This window comes from Lipotes vexillifer, unplaced genomic scaffold (genome assembly GCF_000442215.2).
Source record: "Lipotes vexillifer unplaced genomic scaffold, Lipotes_vexillifer_v1.1 scaffold394, whole genome shotgun sequence".
NCBI lineage: Eukaryota > Metazoa > Chordata > Mammalia > Artiodactyla > Lipotidae > Lipotes > Lipotes vexillifer.
Genome location: NW_006791731.1, coordinates 4401342 through 4422470, shown reverse-complemented (window position 1 = coordinate 4422470; position 21129 = coordinate 4401342). Strand labels below are relative to the sequence as shown.

The following is a 21129-nucleotide window of genomic DNA, read 5'->3' as shown; positions in this document are numbered from 1 at the left end:
GGGAAAGAGGAACGCCCCCAAAGGGCAGAGATCTATCTCCCCAGCATCACACGGACCCCTGCAGAGGAAAACTGGAGCGACGCTCTGGCTTCCAGACACCAGAGGGCGCTGTGGGCCCAGGAAGGGACGACAATGCAGCCTCTCTGTGGGGTTCCTCCCCTGAAGGCTCTGGTCCCCCAGAGCGGAAGGACCCCCGGGATGCAAAAGGCAGCTCACAGGACACCACGCACTTTGGCCTTGTTTTTGTTGTTTCTGAATTTTTTTGTACCGCGGGGCTCATGGACCACATCTCCATGGAAAAGACTCAGTGTCCAGCCGTAGGAAACCTTACACCAACATCTTCACTCTGCTTATTAATTTATTTTGTCAACATGGAAGGACCAAGGGTGGGAAAGGCACGGAAGTCATCACCGCTCCCTGCTCCCCCTGACTCCCCCCAGACTGGTCCAAACCAGCCCATCAGCACTGGTCCACACCATGCTGCTGCTGCCGCCCTCTCTTATCCTCCTCAACAAGACAGCGTTGCCAGTGATGACGGGGTGGGGGTGGGGGGGAGAACAGCAGCATCACCCGTTATGCGGGCTTGCGACGTGGGGCCCTGGGTTAATCTTCCCAGCAACCTCACCTGGTAGGAACTATTATCATTCCCTTTCTCACTCTTACAGAAAAGGAACCTGAGGCTCCACGTGAAGGGGAGCCGGAATGTGAAGCTGAACCTTTCTGACTGCAGAGTCTGTGACCATTCTACTGGCTCTTGGTCCTGGATGATGGAGGTCCACACTCCATCCATCCATTCACTCACTAGGCAAGCATTTATTTAGTGCCAGCTGTCTTCCAGACGCTGTGAAGGAGGGTCCATGCCTATCTTTCTCTCCTTCCGTGCCCCCAACACCTGGGCTACGCGCAGATCTTTTCAGGCAGCCCCTAAAAGCCTGCTTCCCCCTTTCCCTGAGCCCGATTTCATACGTATTAAAACACTGAGGGAGCTTTGTCCCAAGAGCCCGTGGTGAACGTGGGGTGGAACGGGAACCAGAGAGAAGGCTGGCTTCCAAAACGAGGGGCAGAGGCAGCCCAGGAACAGAGCACCACACAGTGGTCCTGGGCATTTGGTGGGGGGCGCTGGGAAAGTCAGGAGGCCAAGAGCTCTGGCAGTGTTCCAACTGTGTGACACTGGGCCAGTCACTCACCTTCTCTGAGCCTCAGTTTCCTCAGCTGCAGGAAAAGGGGTAATTCAATCAGCCTTCCAGCTTCCCTTCACGAGTGACTGTGTTTTCTAGCCATCTTACTAACTGTGACCTTGGGCAGGTCACTTGATCTCTAAGCTATGTTCTCTCATCTGTGAAAAGGGCATAGCTGTGCCTTCCTCGAAGCACTGTCTTAATAATGAGACATTAAAGCATGGAACACAGCTTACACGGTGCCTGGCCCTCAGATAAGTCAATGCACATTGTCACAGTGGCTGATTACATCACCAAAAATTTAAAAAAAAAAACACACAGCGGGAAAAAAAAAAAAAAACACAGCGAGATTCGGCGTAACATGACTGGACACAGTCATGGACTGTGGATACATCGGGCTCCAGTCCATCCAATCCCCTTGGTACTCTGTCTGCATTGCTTTCGAGAGAATATTCAAGCAAAAAAGCCAGTTTGTCAAGCTCTGTCCAAGTGCGTGAGTCACCAGTGGCCTTCTCGTTTCTGTGGATCCTGTTGTCCCCCTGACTCTCCCTGGCCTCGCTGCATCCTTGGAGGGGAAGCAGAGACTCCAAGTTACGGAAGACAGCCCCAGGGACTCACTCAGGCTGGGGGTGGGCTGATGACCCAGTCTCAGAACTGCCACCTGCAAGATCCCTTATGCATCATCACATCCCACCCCTTCGTTTCTACAGATGAGGGAGCAGAGACCCAGAGACGGAGGTGACTCATCCTGAATCACACAGCTCAGATGTGGAAGAATCTAGACTCAGACTTTGCTAAAAATGCCCAACTGCAAGAGAATGTCAACTGAAGACAGAGCCAGGAGTGCCGGAGTCTATTCAGCTACGCGTCTCTTCTGCCGGCACCGGATGTGTGGGGAGGTCTCCCGGCTGGGACTGTGGCCCGGCAGCTTCAGGTCCTGAGCGTAGCGCTGCAGCCTGGGCTTTGGGGCACCGGGGAGGTGCCTCCAGAAGCAGAAGGCTGCCTGTCCTGAGCTTAACCAGAACAGACGGGGCAGAGATGCAGCTGCTGCTCATGGGAGAAAGGGGGCCTGTCAGTTTCTCCTGGTGGCACCAGCACGTGAGAAGGACAGCACGTCACTCAGAGGACAAGCCGGCCCAGGAGCTACACGTTGGTCTTGCCTGGGAAGCACGACCCAGGCTGAGCGCCCTGACTTCAAGAGCTCCGGCAGCCCCAGTCCTGAACCCAAGGAACATGTGGGTGTCCTGTTAATACCCTGTGCCTGGGTTCTGGGCTCTTAGGAACCGAACATGATGGCAACCATCAAACCTGAGCACCTAGGTTCCAGGTGCTGTGCTTTGAGACCACACAGGAATCGAGGAAGACGGTGCCGCCAGTACTGCTGTAGGCAGCGGGAGACCCAGACGCTGATGGCAGAGCTTGGGAACAGCCTCGACTGACCCAGGTCTGCCTGCTGCAAAGCTCGTGTTACACTGTGTGTCACACTGTCTCTCAAATGGCTCTGTATTCCCGTGCAGTAGTTATCACGTGTGCGTGTGTGTGCCTGTGCTTTTAACACAGGTTAAAAAAGAGAAGTTCATTGTGGAATAAATGAAGACACAAAGAAAAGTAAGGGAAAAAATAAATACTCTCACAGCTTTGCCACCCACAGACAACCAGTGGTTAACAATGGGGGTTTGCCCCCAGAATCAGCCTCCCTCTCTGAGTCTCACACACACACATAAACACAACTGGGGTCATACTGTATAGATATTTTGCAATGTGTTTTTTTTTTTTTTTTTTTTTTTTGCGGTATGTGGGCCTCTCACTGTTGTGGCCTCTCCCATTGTGGAGCACAGGCTCCGGACGAGCAGGCTCAACGGCCATGGCTCACGGGCCCAGCCGCTCCACGGCATGTGGGATCTTCCCAGACCGGGGCACGAACCCGTATCCCCTGCATCGGCAGGCGGACTCTCAACCACTGCGCCACCAGGGAAGCCCTGCAATGTGTTTTAATTAAAAGCGAACAAAATGTTATCTTCATTTGCTGGGTCATTAATTATCCTTCTAAATGTGATTTTGTGTCTCTAAATGCCATTGTATTATTTAGCTGTACAATAACTCACGTTACCTTTTGCCCACTGCAGAGCATTACAGTTGTTTCCAGGCTGCCTTATAAATCACGCTGTAATTACAAAACGTGTGGGTATGTACTTGTGCACAGCCTTGATTTATCTCCTTAGAGTAAATCTCTAGACATGAGCGGACTAAATAAAAGGTGCTACACGGAGAGAACGAGCTGGGCACATGAAAGCTCTGTTTCCATAGTAACTTGACAGAGTGGCACCTGCTTTATACCATCAGCCCCATGCAAGGGGTTGACGTGAGCCCCCCTCTGAGTAACGATATCCTTCCGAGGTCCAATGCCCTGCATTCTGCGTCTACAATTGCCTAGACTCCGGCAAAATAACCAACATAAATGTATGTTACAAAGTATTGTGGCTGCCTCTCCTGGGAAATGGGAGATGTATTTTTAATCGCTGGTGTGAGTGGAAAATGGCATTTTTAGTGACTGCTTTTTATTTCTCCTTCTAGGCTGACACCTTAAGAAAGCTTTCCTCTTTAGAAGGAATCTCCTCTTTCCCAGGATCTGTCGACCTTGTACATCATCATCACGACTGATGACAGTTAAAGAAGGTGCAACATTCGTATCCAGGGAGAATGCTCCATTCCTCTGCCTGTCTAGTCCTGCTGCCACCCATGACTCTGTTCCTCATCATCTTGCCTTCGTGCTTCTGCAACAATCTCCCGACTATTCCCCAAGTTCCTCTGGTCTGCCCTGCTCTCACGTCTATCGGCACCTGCTATTCGAACCTTCTCAGCATGTCTGATCACGCACAGACCGTCCAAGGCCTTCCCATCACTGCAAACAAGGCCTGAACACATTTTGATATTGAATGCCCTGTATGTTGGTCCTCAAACCACATCTGCAGCTCCGCATCCCAATTTCCATGAGTGCCATTAAGTACCCTCAGCTCTAAGCACTGTGAACCATCCATGTCCTAAACAGGCCCTTCCCTCCCACCTCACACACTGAGGCACTCAGCCCAGGAAACCTCTTCCCCTCCCGCCCAAATTCTTACCAGGCAGCACCATGGCAGCACACAATTCTCCTGAACCCAAGTGCCCCATCCTGTTCCCGGGCCACATCCACAGCCCCTGGAGGAATGAGACAGCAGGGAGGTGCTTACCTTTTCACCCTTTTCTCCGTGGGCAAAAGGTCCTCTGCCCTGCAAAAGCAAAGCAGAAGGCAAAGGTTGTCTACGAAGCATCTCCACGGCATGACATCACACACGGCAGATGTGCCCTGGGATTCAAAACGGTGGGCTGCTTTCTCATAAGCCCTGCCAAGGAGCCTCTAAAAGACACTATCATTTACTCAGGGTAGATTCTCGTGAGTTTTATCTCATTTAATTTTTCCAACAACTCAGTATTATGGTACTCTTCTTTCTTCCACATCAGCTTTATTGAGATATAATCTACAGAGCACATAATTCACCTATTTAAAGTGTAGGACTTCCCTGGTGGCGCAGTGGTTAACAATCCGCCTGCCAATGCAGGGGACGCGGGTTCGAGCCCTGGTCCGGGAAGATCCCGCATGCCACGGAGCAACTAAGCCCGCGAGCCGCAACTACTGAAGCCCGCACGCCTAGAGCCCGCGCTCCACAACAAGAGAAGCCGCTGCAATGAGAAGCCTGCACACAGCAACAAAGAGTAGCCCCCGCTTGCCACAACCAGAGAAAGCCCGCGCACAGCAACGAAGACCCAACGTGGCCAAAAATAAATTAATTAATTAACTAAAGTGTACAGTTCAATGGCTTTTTAGTACATTTACTAAATATACTAAATGTGGTGGTGCAACACCACCACAATCAACTTTAGAATGTTTTCATCATCCCAAAAGAACCCCAAACCCATTGTGGTCACTCCCCTTTTTCCCCCATCCCCTGCTCTGGGCAAACATTAATCAGTTTTCTGTTTCTATAAATTCACCTGTTGTAGACATTTTATATATGTGAAATCATACATGTGGGCTTTTATGACTGGCTTCATAGCCCGTGTTTTCTTAGCAAAGTGCTTTCAAGGTTCACCCACCTTGCAGCACGTATCAAGACCTCATTTTATTGCAGAATACTATGCCACTGCATGGCTATGACACACATTTTATTTATCCATTCATCCCGTGATGAACATTTAGGTTCCGTCTACTTTTCCGTTATTATGAATAAGGCTGCTATGAACATCCAGTTTTTATATGAACACGTGTTTTCATTTCTTTCAGTTATACACCTAGGAGTGGAATTGCTGGGTCATATAATTCTGTGTTTAACCCTTTAGGGGCCACCAGACTGTTTTTCAGAAAAGCAGCTGCAGCATTTTACACCAGCAATGTACGAGTTACGATTTCTCCACATTCCTAGTTGTTCTACACGTTATTAAAGTGGGGTGTTAAGTTTCTCATTTCAATTCTCAATGTTTGCTTCATATATCTGGGGTCTCTGTTGTTAGGTGCACATACGTTTATAATTGTTACATATTTTTAGAGGATCGACACTTTTATCATTATAAAATGTTCCTCTTTTTTTCTATTAACCTTTTTTAAAGACTTTGTCTGATACTGTTACAGTCACTCCAATTTCTAATGTTTTCTATTTGTAGAACGTGTATTGTCCATCCTTTTACTTTCAACCTATTTATATATTTGAATCTAAAGTGTGTCTCCTGTAGGCACAGCACAGTTGGATCTTGTTTTTATGCCCAGGCTGAAAATCTCTGCTGTTCAATTGGTTTGTTTAATACATTTACAGACAATGCTATTTTTGATGTAGGTAGATTTACATATGCCATTTAACTTTTTGTTTTCTGTGTCTCCTGCCTTCTTCTGTTCCTTTATTCCTCCTTTACTGGCTCTTTTTTGCATTACATGAGTTCTTTTTAGTGCAACGTTTTAACCTCTTTAAGGATATTTTCACCATATAGTTTTGAATTACTTTCTTGGAGGTTGCTTGAGGTTTACCATATACATCTTAACTTATCAGGATCTACTTAAGATTTACACTAACTTGCTTCCAGTGAGACTTAGAAACATACTCCTACGTGATCTATTCCTTCTTCCCCATTTTTGTCTACTGTTGTTACAAATATTTGTTAAATACCCAATGATAACACTGTCATAATTATTACTTTGAACTTGTCACTCCACTGCATTCTGGCCTCAATTATTTTTGGTGATGAGTCAGCTGACAATCTTACTGGGTTTTCCTTGTACATCAGGAATCATTTTTCTTTTTCTGCTTTCGATTTTTTTGCTTTGTCTGTTAGCATTTTTTACTATGATTTTTCTAAGGACGGACCTCCTTTTGTTTTTCTTGACTGGACTTCCTGAGGCTTCCTGAACGTGCAGATTACTGCTCTTCATCAAATTCGGGATGTCTTCAGCCGTGATCTCTCTGAACACTTTTTCTGCTCCTCTCTCTCCGCTCCGGGCACCCCTGTCATGTGCACTGACGCACTTCACGGGCCCTCACACTTCTCTGAGGCTCTGCTCATTTTACTTCATTACTGTTTCTCTCTGAGCTTCAGATTACAGGATCGCTACTCATCTGTTCTCAAGAATGCTGGTTCTTTCCTCAGCCAGTTCGAACCTACTGTCATGCCTCTCGAGTGATTTTCCTTTCCATTTCATTGACTGTACTTTAAAATTTCCACTTAGTTCTAGAATTTCTGTTTGGTTCTTTTTAACAATTTCTACCTCCTTGTGTTCTATATTTGATGAGATAATGTCATGATACTCCCCTCTGTTTCCTTCCAAATGGCTTCCTTTATTCCTCTGGATATAATTACAATGGCTACTTTGCAGGCTTTGTCCGTTAGATCCGACATCTGTGCCCTCTCACAGACAGTTTCTGTAGCCTGGTTTTTTCCTGTGTATCAGTAAAATGGGTGTTTCACTAGCCCTCACCTCACAACATTGATCTGAGGGTTAAATGAGCCAGAAATCTGTAAAACATACAGCACAGATCCCGGCACACCATGAATGCTGTTAAATATAAGCCTCTCTTCCTATTTCCATGTTAATTTGCACAGAGCGGGTGCTTCCTACCTCTGCACAGGAGGCAGGTGTGTATAGTGTGGGTGAAAGGTATATAGCTCAGCAAGTGAGCACAAGACTCAGATTAAAATAGATTCAAATCCTGCCTCTGCCACACACAGGCAGAGCACCTGATGTGATCACGAGCGCATCATGCAAGTCTGAAAATTCTGTATCCTTCCCGTCCGTGAGTGATGAGCCTAAGTTTAAGAAGCTGTTCTAAGGAGTACGGAGGGACCAACACGAAGCCCCTGTGAAGAAGGGCAGGCGGTATAGTTACAGTCATGAGCTCTCAGGTGATGGCACGGGGGTGTCTGCCAGGCTAACTCTTCTAGGGGAGCGGCTCCGTCTTGTCATCGGGTTTCTCCTGCGCACTGAGAACCTAAAAGGAACTGATTATACTCGCTCTCATTCACTGGCCTCCTACCACGGGCCGGGCATTTTACAGACAAAGCTGCTCTTTTCTTTATTCTGCTCATGGAGCGAATGAGGTTTTCAGGGAGGTTAAGCAACCCGCTCGCAGTCACACAGCCAATAAAGGCAGGAGCCGGGGACAGCTACTGAGGCCCACCTGACTCCAAACCTGTGCTACTGATGCTACAAGATGCAGTCTGAAGGATGGGTTTAGTGCTTCCACCAGGCCAGGTAACAACAGAGGAACAACAGCATTTACTTTGCTTCCGCACTGTTACAAACTGTTTACATGCGTTAACTCGTTTTACTCCTCATCATGCAACTCAACAGTTAATTTTATCCTCCCCACTTTACAGATGAGGAAACTGAGGACAGAAAGGTTAAGTATCTTGGTGGAGCCAGCCTTTGCTTCCCAGCCATGTGGCTCCTAAGCCCTGCTCTGCACCATGAATCGTTTATCTCTGTAATTCTTCCCTGACCCACCACCCACTGTGCTCGCTCATCAGCAGAAGGATCCATGAACACAGTTTGTGCTGGGCCAGATAACGGGGATGCTGGACCGACAAACCGCAAACCGAGGTGTCAGGGAGTCAGCTGATGCTGGGGCTGACAGGCACCAGGGATGTGGGAGAACCGAGGGGGTGAGCCAGACCTGGGGTCGCAAAGATACCCTGGAGAACTACACCCGGTTGAGTCTGAAAGGTGCGAAAACGTGAGCCAGGCGGGAGGGGGAGGTGAGGGGCAAACGGGGGTGGACAGAGGGCAAAATGATTCCTGGTAGAGGAAAAACCATATGCAATGGCCAGGGTGAGACATGGCCAGTTGGGGGAGTCATCACTGCCAACCTGGAGCACAGACTTCGGGGGGTGAGGGCGGGGTGGTGCAGGGTGAGGCTGGAGCGGCCGGCAGGCCTCCTGTGCCCGTGCCGAGTGGTCCCCCCCGCTGGCCATGTGGAGAGGCCTTCACTCACCGTATCTCCTTTCTCTCCCTTGGGTCCAGGAGCTCCAGCCGGCCCAGCGGCTCCCATGTCCCCCTGAGGGGTGGAAACCAGAGACGAACGTTGGGTCGGGTCCTCCGACCAACCTCTCCCACACCAGCTGCCCATGGCGCACCTTGCCCCAGTTTTCTGGAAGCAGCCGATTTTGTCACTGCCAACTGCACCACGAGGCCAAGCCTCCCACCCCCGGAGAGGGAAAAAGCATCTGAGTAATTTTCTCAAACTCCTAATTCCCGGAACGAAGGACACCTGGAGAAAGCAAGTAGGTGAAAGCATCGCACCCTTGACCCTGGGAACGGGAACGGCAGCTCCTATGCATCTTACTGGACCCAGCTAGGGTGGGGCCCCCCAGGCATCCTGAAGCCTCCCCAGGAAGCTTCAGGGCCCCCCCCCCCAGCCCCGCTGCCCCCAACCCAGCGTCCCACCCCCTGTCATGCCTCTTCCTGCTGGCTCTGAGTCCGGGGACATGGCTCCCTGGTATGTCCCTGCATCCAGAACGGGCCTGGGCACCCAGGATCCACCAGGCCACGCCTGTGGACACGACCTGAGCTACCTCTAGGTAAACAGAGCCGCTGGAATCAAGGTGTTTACACAGCACCTTAACCACGGACGGGCTGGGACACTGGCTAAAGGGCCAGGAATGGCAATCAGCCACAGGGCAGCCAGGCTTATCTGCAGGTGGTAGGACCTGTTTCCCTCCCTAGAATCCCCTCCCTCCCACCTCATCCTGTCTCCCCGGGTCAGGGGTCGGGCTCTGCCGTCTGCACAACCCCAGATCTGTCCGACCACAGCACAGCTCGGTCGCTCCGTGAACGGCCACTGCTTCAGACAGACGTTTTCTACTTAGAGCTTCACAAACCCCCGAACAGCTTTGCTCTCTTCTTCCATCTGACAGCCCAGGAGCTGAGGCTACAGCCCAGGGGCTGCTCAGCAAGGCAGAGGCCCCTGCTCTCTTTCTCGCAGCGAACACCTGGCACCCTGGACCTCCTGTGTGTGTGCGTGTCTGTCTGTCTGTCTATTCTCCCCATCCTAGCACACTGGGGACAGAGGGGAGAAGGGCGAGAGAAGGGGAAGATAAAGGAGGTACATAAAGAGGAAGGAAGAAGGGGCCTTAGGAGATGCTCAGTGGTGATGCACTGAATGAATGTGAACACAAGTAATACAGGTGAGAGGGAGGGGGAGAAAGAGGGAGAGAGGGAGGGACAGAGGCAGGGGGAGGGGGAGAAGGGGGGAGGGAAGGGAAGGGGATGCAGTCATCGCTAGGTGTCTGCACCATCACACTCAGCCCCTCTCTCGAACACCAGACCAGGTAACGGCCACTGGGCAACGCTGACCTCTTCCCTCAGCCTCTGTGTGACCCCGGGCAATGAACACCTCTCTGGGTCTCAGCTTTCCAAGACTGAAACAACGATGCGAGACGACAGCCCTGTCCAGCTCCGTAAATGCGATAAACCTGGGCAGTGGTGGACAGAGAAGAGGCTGGTCCACGACCGAGGAGGGAGGAGCCCACAGGGAGGCACCTGGCCTCGAGCAATTCGTGAGTTTGGAAAACGTGTCCAAAAAGAATTCCACGCACGTCAAGCAAACAGATCCCGCGTGCTGAACAAACAGACTCTTTAAAGCGCAACCCCCAATGTTTCTGGAATATAGAGGCCTGAAAGGATTGATGCAGAGTTAGATGACCACGGAGGGCTGAGCCTGTTGGCGCGAACAGCATCTGAGCCCGGGCGTGCATATTCTCCTTCTTGATCACACGTTCAGGCTGAGAAATGGACGCTCTGAACCGTGAAGGGACTCAGAGGTTACGGACTTTATGCCACTTGCTCTATCCTTCCATCTCAACGAGCTCAGAAGCAAAACCCCGCAGGACAGTAATCTAACACACCATCGTTTGGGAGTTTTTTCCTCCTTCTTACAAAGAGAGCAAATCAAAGGACCTCACGCTCTAAAGGGCTTCTCTGCCGGCTCCGGTACTGACCTTTGGCCCGGGGAGTCCCACTGGGCCATCAAAGCCCTTTTCACCCTAAAGGAAGAAAGACAAAAAAAACAAGTAAGGTTCTGTTTTAATTTTCCCCTTTCTCTCTTTACTAGTTGGTTATCCCCTCCACCTGCTCATAAGCCAGTCCCTTAGTAAGCCACGTGCCGATCAATAAGTTGGACAAAGTTCACTGGAGGGCTTCCCTGGTGGCGCAGTGGTTGAGAGTCCGCCTGCCGATGCAGGGGACAGGGTTCGTGCCCCGGTCCAGGAAGATCCCACATGCCGCGGAGCAGCTGGGCCCGTGAGCCGTGGCCGCTGAGCCTGCGCGTCCGGAGCCTGTGCTCCGCAGCGGGAGAGGCCACAACAGTGAGAGGCCCACATACCACAAAAAAAAAAAAGAATTCACTGGAGCTGAGCACCCTTTCTCAAACTGCCAACCTACATGGGGAACTTGGACGTGACCTCCAAATACAGCCACTGGTGGAAAGATCATCCATCAATTTACAAATGCCAGCCTCAACCTCTGGGTGGCATCACCCAATAAGCCATTCCATCCATCCTTCATACCCTGGGTCCACTTATCCATCGATTCAACCATTATTTCATACAGTGGCTGGAAATACAGACATGGAAAGATTCAGCCTTTGCCATCTGGAATTTATGCGCTTATGGAAGTAAAGACAAGTAGGCAGTTTTACTCCAATGTGATCATTGTTGTGGTCTCTGGAAGAAGAGGGAAAGAAAGGGTCATAATGTCCCAAATGGCAGGGGCTAAATGAACAGGTATTGAATGGATGGATGTGAAGAATGGAAAGGCAGGCAGGCAGGCAGGCAGGGAGGCAGGAAGGAGGGAGATCATACAGACAATAATAATGGGATCAGAAAAGGATTCTTCGGGGATGTCTTGAAAGAAGAACAGGCATTAGCAGATTAAAAGGGGTGGCGGGAGGGAAAAGGATATTCTAGGCAGAAGATGCTACATATGCAAATTCCAGGAGGCAAGAGAGCCGGTGACCTGGCAGAGGAACAGGACATTCCCGCCCGCCTAGAAACTGGGAGGGGAGAGGGGAGTGAGATGAGGCTAGAAAGGCAACTAAGACCCACCAGGGGCCACACAGCATGGGGACGGGTGGGGGAGGGGATCTGTGAGCCAAGCTCAGGAGGTCAGTGGCGATCCAGCAGGTGGTCGTGAGCCGGAGAGCGAGAAGCTGGCTGGGAAGAGAGGACGGAGGCCTGCTTGACCCCAGACTTCCTCCCGAGGGGCCCCGCCAGGGCAGGGCTCCGGGGAAACCATGAACTGGGCGGAGCTAGCGTCGGCCGCCCTCTGGAGCACAGTCTGCAGGCTAGTGGGCCAAGCCCCACGCTGCTGCAGTTACCCTTTCCGTTTGGGGTTTTCCACGGAAAACAAGAATTCAAAAGGACTTGGGTTTGGACAGTTGCTTTCGTTATGACATTGATGGGTGAGAACCGGATCAACACGTTGTCTGTGGACTGCCTGAGCCCGCCAGGGGCGCGGGCGAGGATCCCTGCCCGGCGCCCTGGGTGCACCCACCCTGGCTCCCTCTCTGGCTTCTCCCAATCCTAACCCAGCACCAGGCCGGAAGCCCCTAACTCCACCGACGCCCCAGACAGAGCCTCAGCTCGCAGCATGACTGAGCTTGCTTCTCGTGGCCTCGCAGCCAGCTGGGCCATGGTTAGAAACCCCCACTTGACTGGGAGCTCCTTGGGAGGGGTCTCTGGGTGGGAAGAAGAAAGGAGGGTGTGAAGGAGAACAGAGGGGAGGGAAGAAGGGGGGGAGCAGAGGCTGCCAGGACAGGCGGCTTATTGAAACGACACTGTCAGGAAATTCTTAAAGTGTGTCCACTCCAAGGAACGTCAACCACGATTTTGTAGTTTTGTCTGTGTCTCCCAAGGCCCTTGCAAAGCTGGGGAGCACCTCCTGCGTGCCGGCCCTGAGCTGGGAGGGGCAGACAGAGCGATGGATACACTGAATGCTGTAGACCGAGGGCCCTGGGGGGCTACCAGTCGAGCAGGTCTTCACGGAGACCATCTCAATTTTGTCATCCTCACATATCTGTTTATTCTGCTCAAACAGTAGAAATTGTTTTCTCATCAAGAGGGCTGTTCGTCCACAGAAAAACATGAAGGCCTCAGGCACTCGAGGAGACATTTCATCTAGGCTAAAGGGCAGGCGGTGGTGGCAGTCGGAAACATATTAGGTTTTAAAATTAGAAACAAGAGGCATTAAACTCTACTCTTATACGCATGTAGATTACATAGTACAGCTAATTACAGGGAACATTGAGAAGAAAGGGGTGAGGGTGTGTCCCGCAGAGCACACCTAAACCCTCGGCCACTGCCCATGCAGAGTCTTATTCTCGAAGCAAATCTGGCTGGTTTAGGCGCACACACGAGTGAAGAGGGGACCGGGAGGGGCCAGAGCGCCTTGGGAAGACGTCAGGAACTTCAGCAAGAGGTTCGCCACAGCTGGGTCTGAGCAGCTCCCCTCCCGCTGTGCACAGAAATCAAGAAGGGAGAAGCCCAAGGAGCAAGGACAGGCCCCTGACCGGAGAGTCGCCTGGAGCCTGGGGCCACCCTGCCCTGGCAGCCCACGTGCATGATGGGAAACTCCCACCTCCACTGCTGGTTCTGCTGCCACCCTGCCCCTCTCAGCTCTGGGGCCCCAGGCTGGCGGCTGAGGGTGGACTGTGGATGGTACCTTTTCTCCAGCTGGGCAGGAGCAGTTGATAGTCTTCAAAATCCCGATCTGTTCACTGCCGGAGGTGGGAGGCAGCTGGGGCGGGGGTGAGGGCTCCGTCAGCACGGTCACCTGGCACTGGAAGGGAAGCACAGCAGTCAGAACCTGGCTTCCTGCCCGGCACCACTCCCTGGAGCTTCCCTGCAGAGGCAAAGGGGAGCCAGGAACCCTGAGGACACTGGAGCCTGAGCAGGGAGGGCAAGTAGCATCTGACCGCAGGTCCTGGTACCCTGGAGTCAGACTGGCGTGGGCCAAGGGTGTCAGCCACTTCACTGGCCTCTCAGCAGCCTGTGGGAACCACTTAACCCCTCTGAGCCTCGGTGCTAACCTCTGCAGAATGGGGACAAGGGCGTTTCCATCATAATGCAGTGAGGAGGAGTTAGTGGGACGCGAAGAAAGCATCCAGTTCAGAGTCCGGAATGCAGGAACCCAGCAGGTGTGCCCATAATGACCTATCTTACCCTCGCCAGCCCCCTCCCTCCCCCCTTTCTTCCCTTCCTCTCCCCCGCTCCTTCTTTCTCTTTATTCTCTCCTGCTCTCACCCGTCTCCCTCCCTTTCCTTTCTCTCCTCTCTCTCTCTCTCCAGTCAGGCTCAGCTGACTCGCAGCCCCAGTCCTGGTAACGACCACCCCGGGTGCCTGTGCCCCCCACTCGTCCTGACACAGGACACGCTGACCGAGTGCTCACTGCGTCCGGGGCCCGCGCCCGCCGAGTCCATGGATTTCAGCCTTCAACTCTGGGAGACAGGACTATGGAAGCACCCTTGGAACTGGTATTTGGTAAATGGAGAGGGAGGGACCTGGACCGAGGCGGAGGTGGGGAGGCCCTGGGAGAGGCAGAACTGCGCCGGGGGCCCAGGAGCCTCTGCCCGCTGTTCCTGAACCCGTGTTGCCTCCTCCTGTCTTGCTGAGCAGCGCAGAGCACGGCGGCCTCCCCACTCTGAGTGCTGGCAGCAGGGATGCCGTTCCCCCCTGCCAGCCTCTGCCCCGTGCTCCCCAGAGCTGGGCCTCATCGCTCAGCTGCAGCCCCGAGGGCCGTAGACCGAGGCTGCGGCAGACCTGCATGACCCGCTCCCCCAACCCATGCCCGCCAGACCAGGAAACGGAACCCTAGCAATGACCATGGGGCTCCCTCCTGGGGCGCACTGTGGTGGCGGGTGTCCCCTGATCCCATCCCGGGGCCCAGGACGCCCCCTCCCTCGGGAAGCCAAGGACCGATTCCCGCCCCCACACCAACCCCTCCACGCAGAATCTCTGCTCACCGGACCCGAGGGGATGTCACAGCACGTCTCCAGTTCTGAGTGTCGGGAGTCACAGTAAATCACGATCCGCTGTAGGTCAAACTGGGAGGGAAAGCGAGGACGGAGAGTGAGTTTTGGGGGCTTTGGAACCCAGATCCTCCCTGCTTTCAGGTAGGCCCTGCTCAGGGATCAGGCCCGCTTCCTCTTCAGGGTCCTGTATGGTCTGACCCTGAGCTGAACTTCAGAGGGAGCCTGTCATCTACAGACAGCCCGGCCCTCTAACAGTGCGAGCCCCAAGTGCAAGGTGAGTCAGCACAGACCGGGGGCAGCGTTTTCTCCTGCTCTGAATGTGCTACAGCTCAGGCCCCTCACACGCCTCCTCCCGTCCACAATCCGTGGCCACTGCGTTCACTAAAGCCCCTGCCATGGTGCTGCCACCAACAGCCTCCAAAGGTTCAGGGTATCCCTGTTTTCAACTCTCTCACCTCCATGTGGTGGCTTAAGTGAACTTTTTTTATATGAAAAATTTGCTTCTATCAAATAAAAGCAAAAATAAACAAATGGGACCTAATTAAACTTACATGCTTTTGCACAGCAAATGAAACCACGGATTTTTATATTCATGCCTCTGCACGTGGTCTCCCTTCCAGGAAAACTCCTGAAAACTAGCAACCACGCTGAGGCATCCCCTCAGGAGCTGTTGTAAAAATACACCCACAGAGCCTCTGATGCTCCTCCAAGAGGTGGAGCTTCATTCTCCTCCCCACCCCCGAGTGTAGGAGGGACCTGGTCACTGGCTTCTAAGGAACAGAACATGGCAGACATGACGGCGTGTCACTTCGAGATCAGTTATAAAAGACTGGCTTCTTTGTGTGTGTGCGCATGGTCTCTCTCTCTCTCACATCACGCAGCCTGGGGTCACCAGCTGGCACGCAGGGAGCTGCCCCACGGAGAAGCCCACGTAGGGAGGAACCAGGGCCGCTGTCAGCAATCCAACAGCAAGGAACTGAGGCCCTCAGTCCAACAGCCCACGGGAGGCTGCCAGCAATCACCTGCGTGAGCTTGGAGGTGGTCTTTCAGCCCTGTTCTAACTTCAAGATCACAGCAATAACCAATAGCTTGACAGCGACGTTATGAGAAACCCTGGGCAAGACCCACCCAGCTCAGCCCCTCCCAAATTCCTGAACCACAGAAACTATGAGACAATAAGTGTTTGTTGTTTTCATCCCTCTTTTTTGGGTGGGAGTGGGGGGGGTGGGGTGGGGGGGATATTTGTTACGCAGCAACTGATAACTGATACACATCCTCTACCGTCAAGAAGAGTTCACGGGGTCTCTTCTCCACCACTTGGCTCCTTGTACATACAGCTAATACTGAACATAGCAGCCTGCATGGTAATTATACATTTGTGTGTCCATCTTCCCCCAGGGCTCCCCATCCTGACCCACAGCCCTCAAACACACTGAGCTCTCTTTTCCTACCTGCTTTTCCCTCCTGCTCCTCACAAGGCTGGCTCCTCTCACCTTTCACCTCTGTAACCACCCATCAGAGCCCAGGCCCTCCCTGTCACTTGTCATCCTGTACATCCTTATAAAAGCAATGACCATAATGCCTCCTTTGTGTGCATTTCTCAGTTTACTTTTTAAACTGTGTTTCTCTGATTAGAACAGCAGTTCTGTGAGGCAGGCCTCTCCTATCTCTTGTGTTTCTCTGTACCCCCAGCCCCAAAGTACTTCCTGACATAGCAGATGTCCCGAGGCATAGAATGAATGGTTGAGTGGATACATGCATGCACCATGCACGGACAAACATTTATCGAGTGGAAACTGAGCTAAATCAACGGATACTTATTTTACTAACACCAATGCTGAATGCTCCCAGCCTTGCACCCCCCCTGTGCCCTTCTGCAGCCTGTGCTGCATTCGAAGGCCCTGAGCGAGCAGGCCAGGCAGCTCGACCTCACCCTCCTGGCTTTGGGACAGGCCCCGGCAGGTGTAAGCCCTCACCCCACAGACTCAACTCAGCAGAAACAGTAACAATTCCAGCTGTCTGTCTGTTGTATTTCCTGTAGAGACACCAGCCCACAGACAGGAGAAAATGACAAAACACAGAATCATGCTTTGGAACAAGGCCTATTTTAAAGAGAGGGTCCTGCTTTCTGCATTAGCAAGCGTACATGCTCAGCGGCTGGGTCTGTCTGGCAAGGCCACAGGGACAGAGGTGGAGAAGGAAGACAAGGTCAGGGTCAGGGAGGTGCACAGGTGGCCTGGGGCCTGCACACGTGCACTCAGGGTGGGTAGCAGGGCCTGGGAGCCAGGAGGGGTCTCTTCCAACTGCCTGGAATCCCACCATTCCCTGTCCCACCTTCCTCCCTCTCCCCTCCCTCCACCATGTCAGGGAGCCCACCTCCTGATGCCCCTCTGCCCCCACCCCCTGGGATCTCTGCTCCCGTTTACACCCTCAGCAATTCCAGGCTGAACTGCTGCAGGGTCCTCTCTCCAGCCCCAGTTTCCCTCCGTGCCCACCATGTGCAGCTTGGTGATCCTTTCCTGGCTACAGTGTGGAAACCAATCAGGGTGCAGAGAGCTGAGGATCTGAGATCAGCCGGGCCCGGGTCTGAGCCTCAGCTCTGCTCTTCTCTCAGAGCAGCTGGTCAAGGCACCCAATCCCCTGAGCCTCGGTTTCCTCTTCTGTCAGATGGAGATGCTGACATGACTCCTAGGGCACCGTGAAGACCAGGTGAGGCCTGACACAGGTGTCCACGGCAGGTGGAGCTGCAGGGTGCCGTGGTCTCTCCCCACCGTGTTCAAGCCTGAGCTACGTGGTCACAAGTGCCCCAGCCTACGCTTCTGGAAGGTTTACGAAGGGGTGTGGGGTTCATTGATCCTCCCTCCATGTAGTTCATCAGGATTCATTTTTAATCTAGAAACCCAGCACGAAACAGGAAGTGGGCACAGTATTCCTCTGACAGACGTCAGGTTCTGGGATTCCCCGGCACTGGGTACAACGTGGACACTCAGCTAATGGCAACGGGCCAGAGAAGGAGACAGTGGGACCCAGCCCAGACCCCAGGCTCCACACTGTGGGTTAAAAGGGCCCAGTTAAGGGCCCAATGTGACCATCGAGTCTGAGAGTCAGCACGGGGCAGGACCTGGAGGCCCAGACTCACAGTAAAGGCAGAACTTCCAAGCAGACGGTGAGGCCTGCACCCCCGCCTGCTAATTCTACCACTTTTTTTTTTTTTAACATCTTTATTGGGGTATAATTGCTTTACAATGGTGTGTTAGTTTCTGCTGTGTAACAAGGTGAATCAGCTATACATATACATACGTTCCCATATCTCCTCCCTCTTGCGTCTCCCTCCCTCCCACCCTCCCTATCCCACCCCTCTAGGTGGTCACAAAGCACCGAGCTGATCTCCCAGAGTGACTCAATCTCTGTGCTCAATGCCCTTACAGAATGGGGACAATGCGGTGAGTGAGGTCACAGCCTGCAACGTGGAGGACCTAGTCAGCCCGTGAGAACTTCTGGGAACACGGTGGGTGGCACAGAGCAAGGTGCTGGCCAGCGCCTGCGGCTCTGACACCCGCCGGCGGCCCCTGCTCAGACTCTGGGTGGGTTCTGCACCTGCCCCCCGCCACTACCAGGGCGGAAGGAGGGCAAACGCGGGCCCAGCCCCCTTCTTCCCAGTCGAGCCTGAATGCTCTTGTCTCTGGAGGACTCTTCTTTACCCAAAACTGAATCGAGGCTTTGGGGCCGGTGCAGAGCAGCGAAGCCGGCAGTCCACCAGCTCCAGGGCACTGAGCGGTGGAAGGGGCGCCGCCCCGGGTCTGTGCTGCTCAAAGCGAGTGAGTGAGGGCTGGTCCCGAGCATGAGAACCAGCCACGTGATGAACCCAGAGAGCTGGAGGCCATCAGAAATTAACCCCTCCGGTTCCTGATAGGGGTTACGGCTTCTCAGCGACCAACCTCAGCCCCTGGGATTTGGAGCTGGGCAGGCCTGGGACACAGGAGCGGGAAACGGAGGGAAGGCTGGCAGGGCCTCAGGGGAGTCACGGGGCAGGGGTCCCAGCATGGCAGGTCCCAGACCAGCTGGACCCCCAGAGCCCAGGAGCACCCCTTCCCGGCCCCGGGCCCCAAGGGTTTGAGTCTCCTCGCCCCGCAGCTCGGAAACGGGCTCCCCGTCCATCAGCCTAGATGCCCACTGACTTGCCTGGCCGCTTCTGTTGCACATCCCTCAGCAGAGAGTCACCCGGGAGCCAGGATCCCCAGGCCAGCCCCCAGCCCTGCCCCCTTTCCCAGCCCAGGCCCTGGCCTCTCACCTCCTTCCCTAACAGGGCTCACCCGCCTTCTCCTTCCATCCACCCTACTCTGCAGCCCCAGGAAACGGCCTCCAGTACAGCCCTGAGCTCTCCCCACCCTCCTCAACCCTTGCTGCCCCTTCACCTACAGGTGGATCCCAGGGCCTGTGCACTAGCGAGCGAGGCCTGCCCCTGTCTCCTGCCCCGCCCCTCCCCCACCGTGCTTCAGCTCCTTTCACCTCCCATCCTGCGCACAGACAAATCCAATTCATCCTTCCAGGCTCATCCCAGAAGTCACTGCCTCCAGGAAGCCACCCCTGCCCACCCCCTCCTGTCTCCCCCCATCCGCCTACCCTGTTCATTGAGGTCAGATGCCTTTCCTCTGGGCCCCGTAACGTCTGATGCTTACTGTTATCAAAAAGGTAATTCAAAGAGACTGAAAAGATCTCAGTGTGATCCTTCCCTTTTATAAGAGGCCATAAGTAGCTTCAAGTCAGAGTCTTAAAGTCTTTTTCTATTCAGTACACATAATGTTGAGAGACAAGACGGGAAGAGCAGTCACCACCCACTGGGGCGCTCCTATCCACCCGGGACACTCAGCGCCTGCCTGATCACATGAACCGCACAGCACAACACGAGGCACTAGCACGAGTCCCACTGATGCTGCCCACATGGACCGGAAGGGCCAGGAGGCAGGTTGGGGGCAGCTGGTACGCATTTACCACTTTCCATCCGTGGCACATACATTTGACAGAACTCATCAAAATATGTACTTAAGATCTGTGCATTTTACTATATATGATTAGGCCTCAATAAAGAATAAAATATGTGTTTATTGAGTGAATTAATTTAGCCTCACTGAACCAAAGCTTATTTAAAAATAGGAACAGGGCTTCCCTGGTGGCGCAGTGGTTGAGAGCCCGCCTGCCAATGCAGGGGACACGGGTTCGTGCCCCGGTCCGGGAAGATCCCACATGCTGCGGAGCGGCTGGGCCCGTGAGCCATGGCCACTGAGCCTGTGAGAGGCCCGCGTACCGCAAAAGAAAAAAAGAAAAGAAAAAGAAAGAAACACATAGAAGTATTTCTGAGCTCAGTGGTAATCAGGGAAATGCAGATAGGAACCACAATAAAATACCATCGTACGCCCATCAGATTGGCAAAACAACAACAAAAACGTTAAAAAAAATCTATCAATGTGTTGGTGAGGATCTAAGAAAATGGGTCTTTCATACATTGCTGGTAGACACATAAGTGTTCTGTCCCTTTGCTGAGAAGTTAAAATATGCTGGAAAGTCAAAAATTGTTTACCCTACAATCTAATCATTGAATGCCCCAGAGAAACTCTCCCAACTGGTATACAGCTCCAGCCTCAAAGGCACGTGTTACCCTATTTTCTTCATGAGGAAAGCACATCCGGAGATGTGCCAGCACGTTCAAGACCCAAGACTTGCTGGTTATGATGGTGAAACATCAAAACAATCTAAATATTCACTAGCAGGAGAACAAACAAGCAAAATGTAGGATAAAATGCAGTATTATGCAGCAGCTAAAAGAAATCAAAGCTCAGACCCATAATTTAGAGAGAAAAAAAGCAAGGTGTGACTACACATGCTGTACATTATTTACATAAATTTCAAAATATCTAGCACACATCCAACAACCCTATATTTGATAACAGAAATACATATACGTGTAAAAAAATAAAAGAAACGGTTTTGGGAAGAGCTATCCCACACCATGGTGTGGTTACTTCCCGGGAAGCGGGGGATGCTCCCAGTCAGAAGGGTCAGGCTGACTCTTCAGCTTGAAGACAGCACAGAAGTGCACACGTGTTACGTGTGTGCATGTTCACGGCGTGTGTGTCTGTGTGTATAGATGTGGGAATGCTTTTGTAGAGGAAAGAAAGATACATTAAAGGAAAGTGAAAAAAAAGAAAAAAGAATTAAGGAGGGAAAAGAAAGACTAAAGAAGTAAAGAACCCTGATGTAATGGTGATGGAAGGACAGCTATGACCAGCCACTGAGTCTTCCCCAGTTAATATCCCCGGTTGGTGAAATGAGGATGATTTTTACTTATTTTCCATATACTTTCCTATATTGTCCAACTTTCTTACAATCAGAGAGCAAGGGGAAAG

General features: G+C 52.5%; 1 protein-coding gene across 1 annotated transcript in view; it reads right to left on the bottom strand.

Annotated features, from left to right (window-relative positions):
• The window catches only part of COL22A1 (collagen type XXII alpha 1 chain), a 253822-nt gene that overhangs the window by 174470 nt on the left and 58223 nt on the right, over positions 1-21129 (bottom strand). Inside the window, exons 7-11 of the mRNA XM_007464595.1 lie at positions 14717-14797; positions 13417-13533; positions 10698-10742; positions 8693-8755; positions 4409-4447 (exon numbers count right to left, since the gene is read on the bottom strand). Of these exons, the coding sequence (XP_007464657.1) occupies positions 4409-4447; positions 8693-8755; positions 10698-10742; positions 13417-13533; positions 14717-14797 (345 nt within the window). The remainder of the gene's footprint in view (positions 1-4408; positions 4448-8692; positions 8756-10697; positions 10743-13416; positions 13534-14716; positions 14798-21129) is intronic.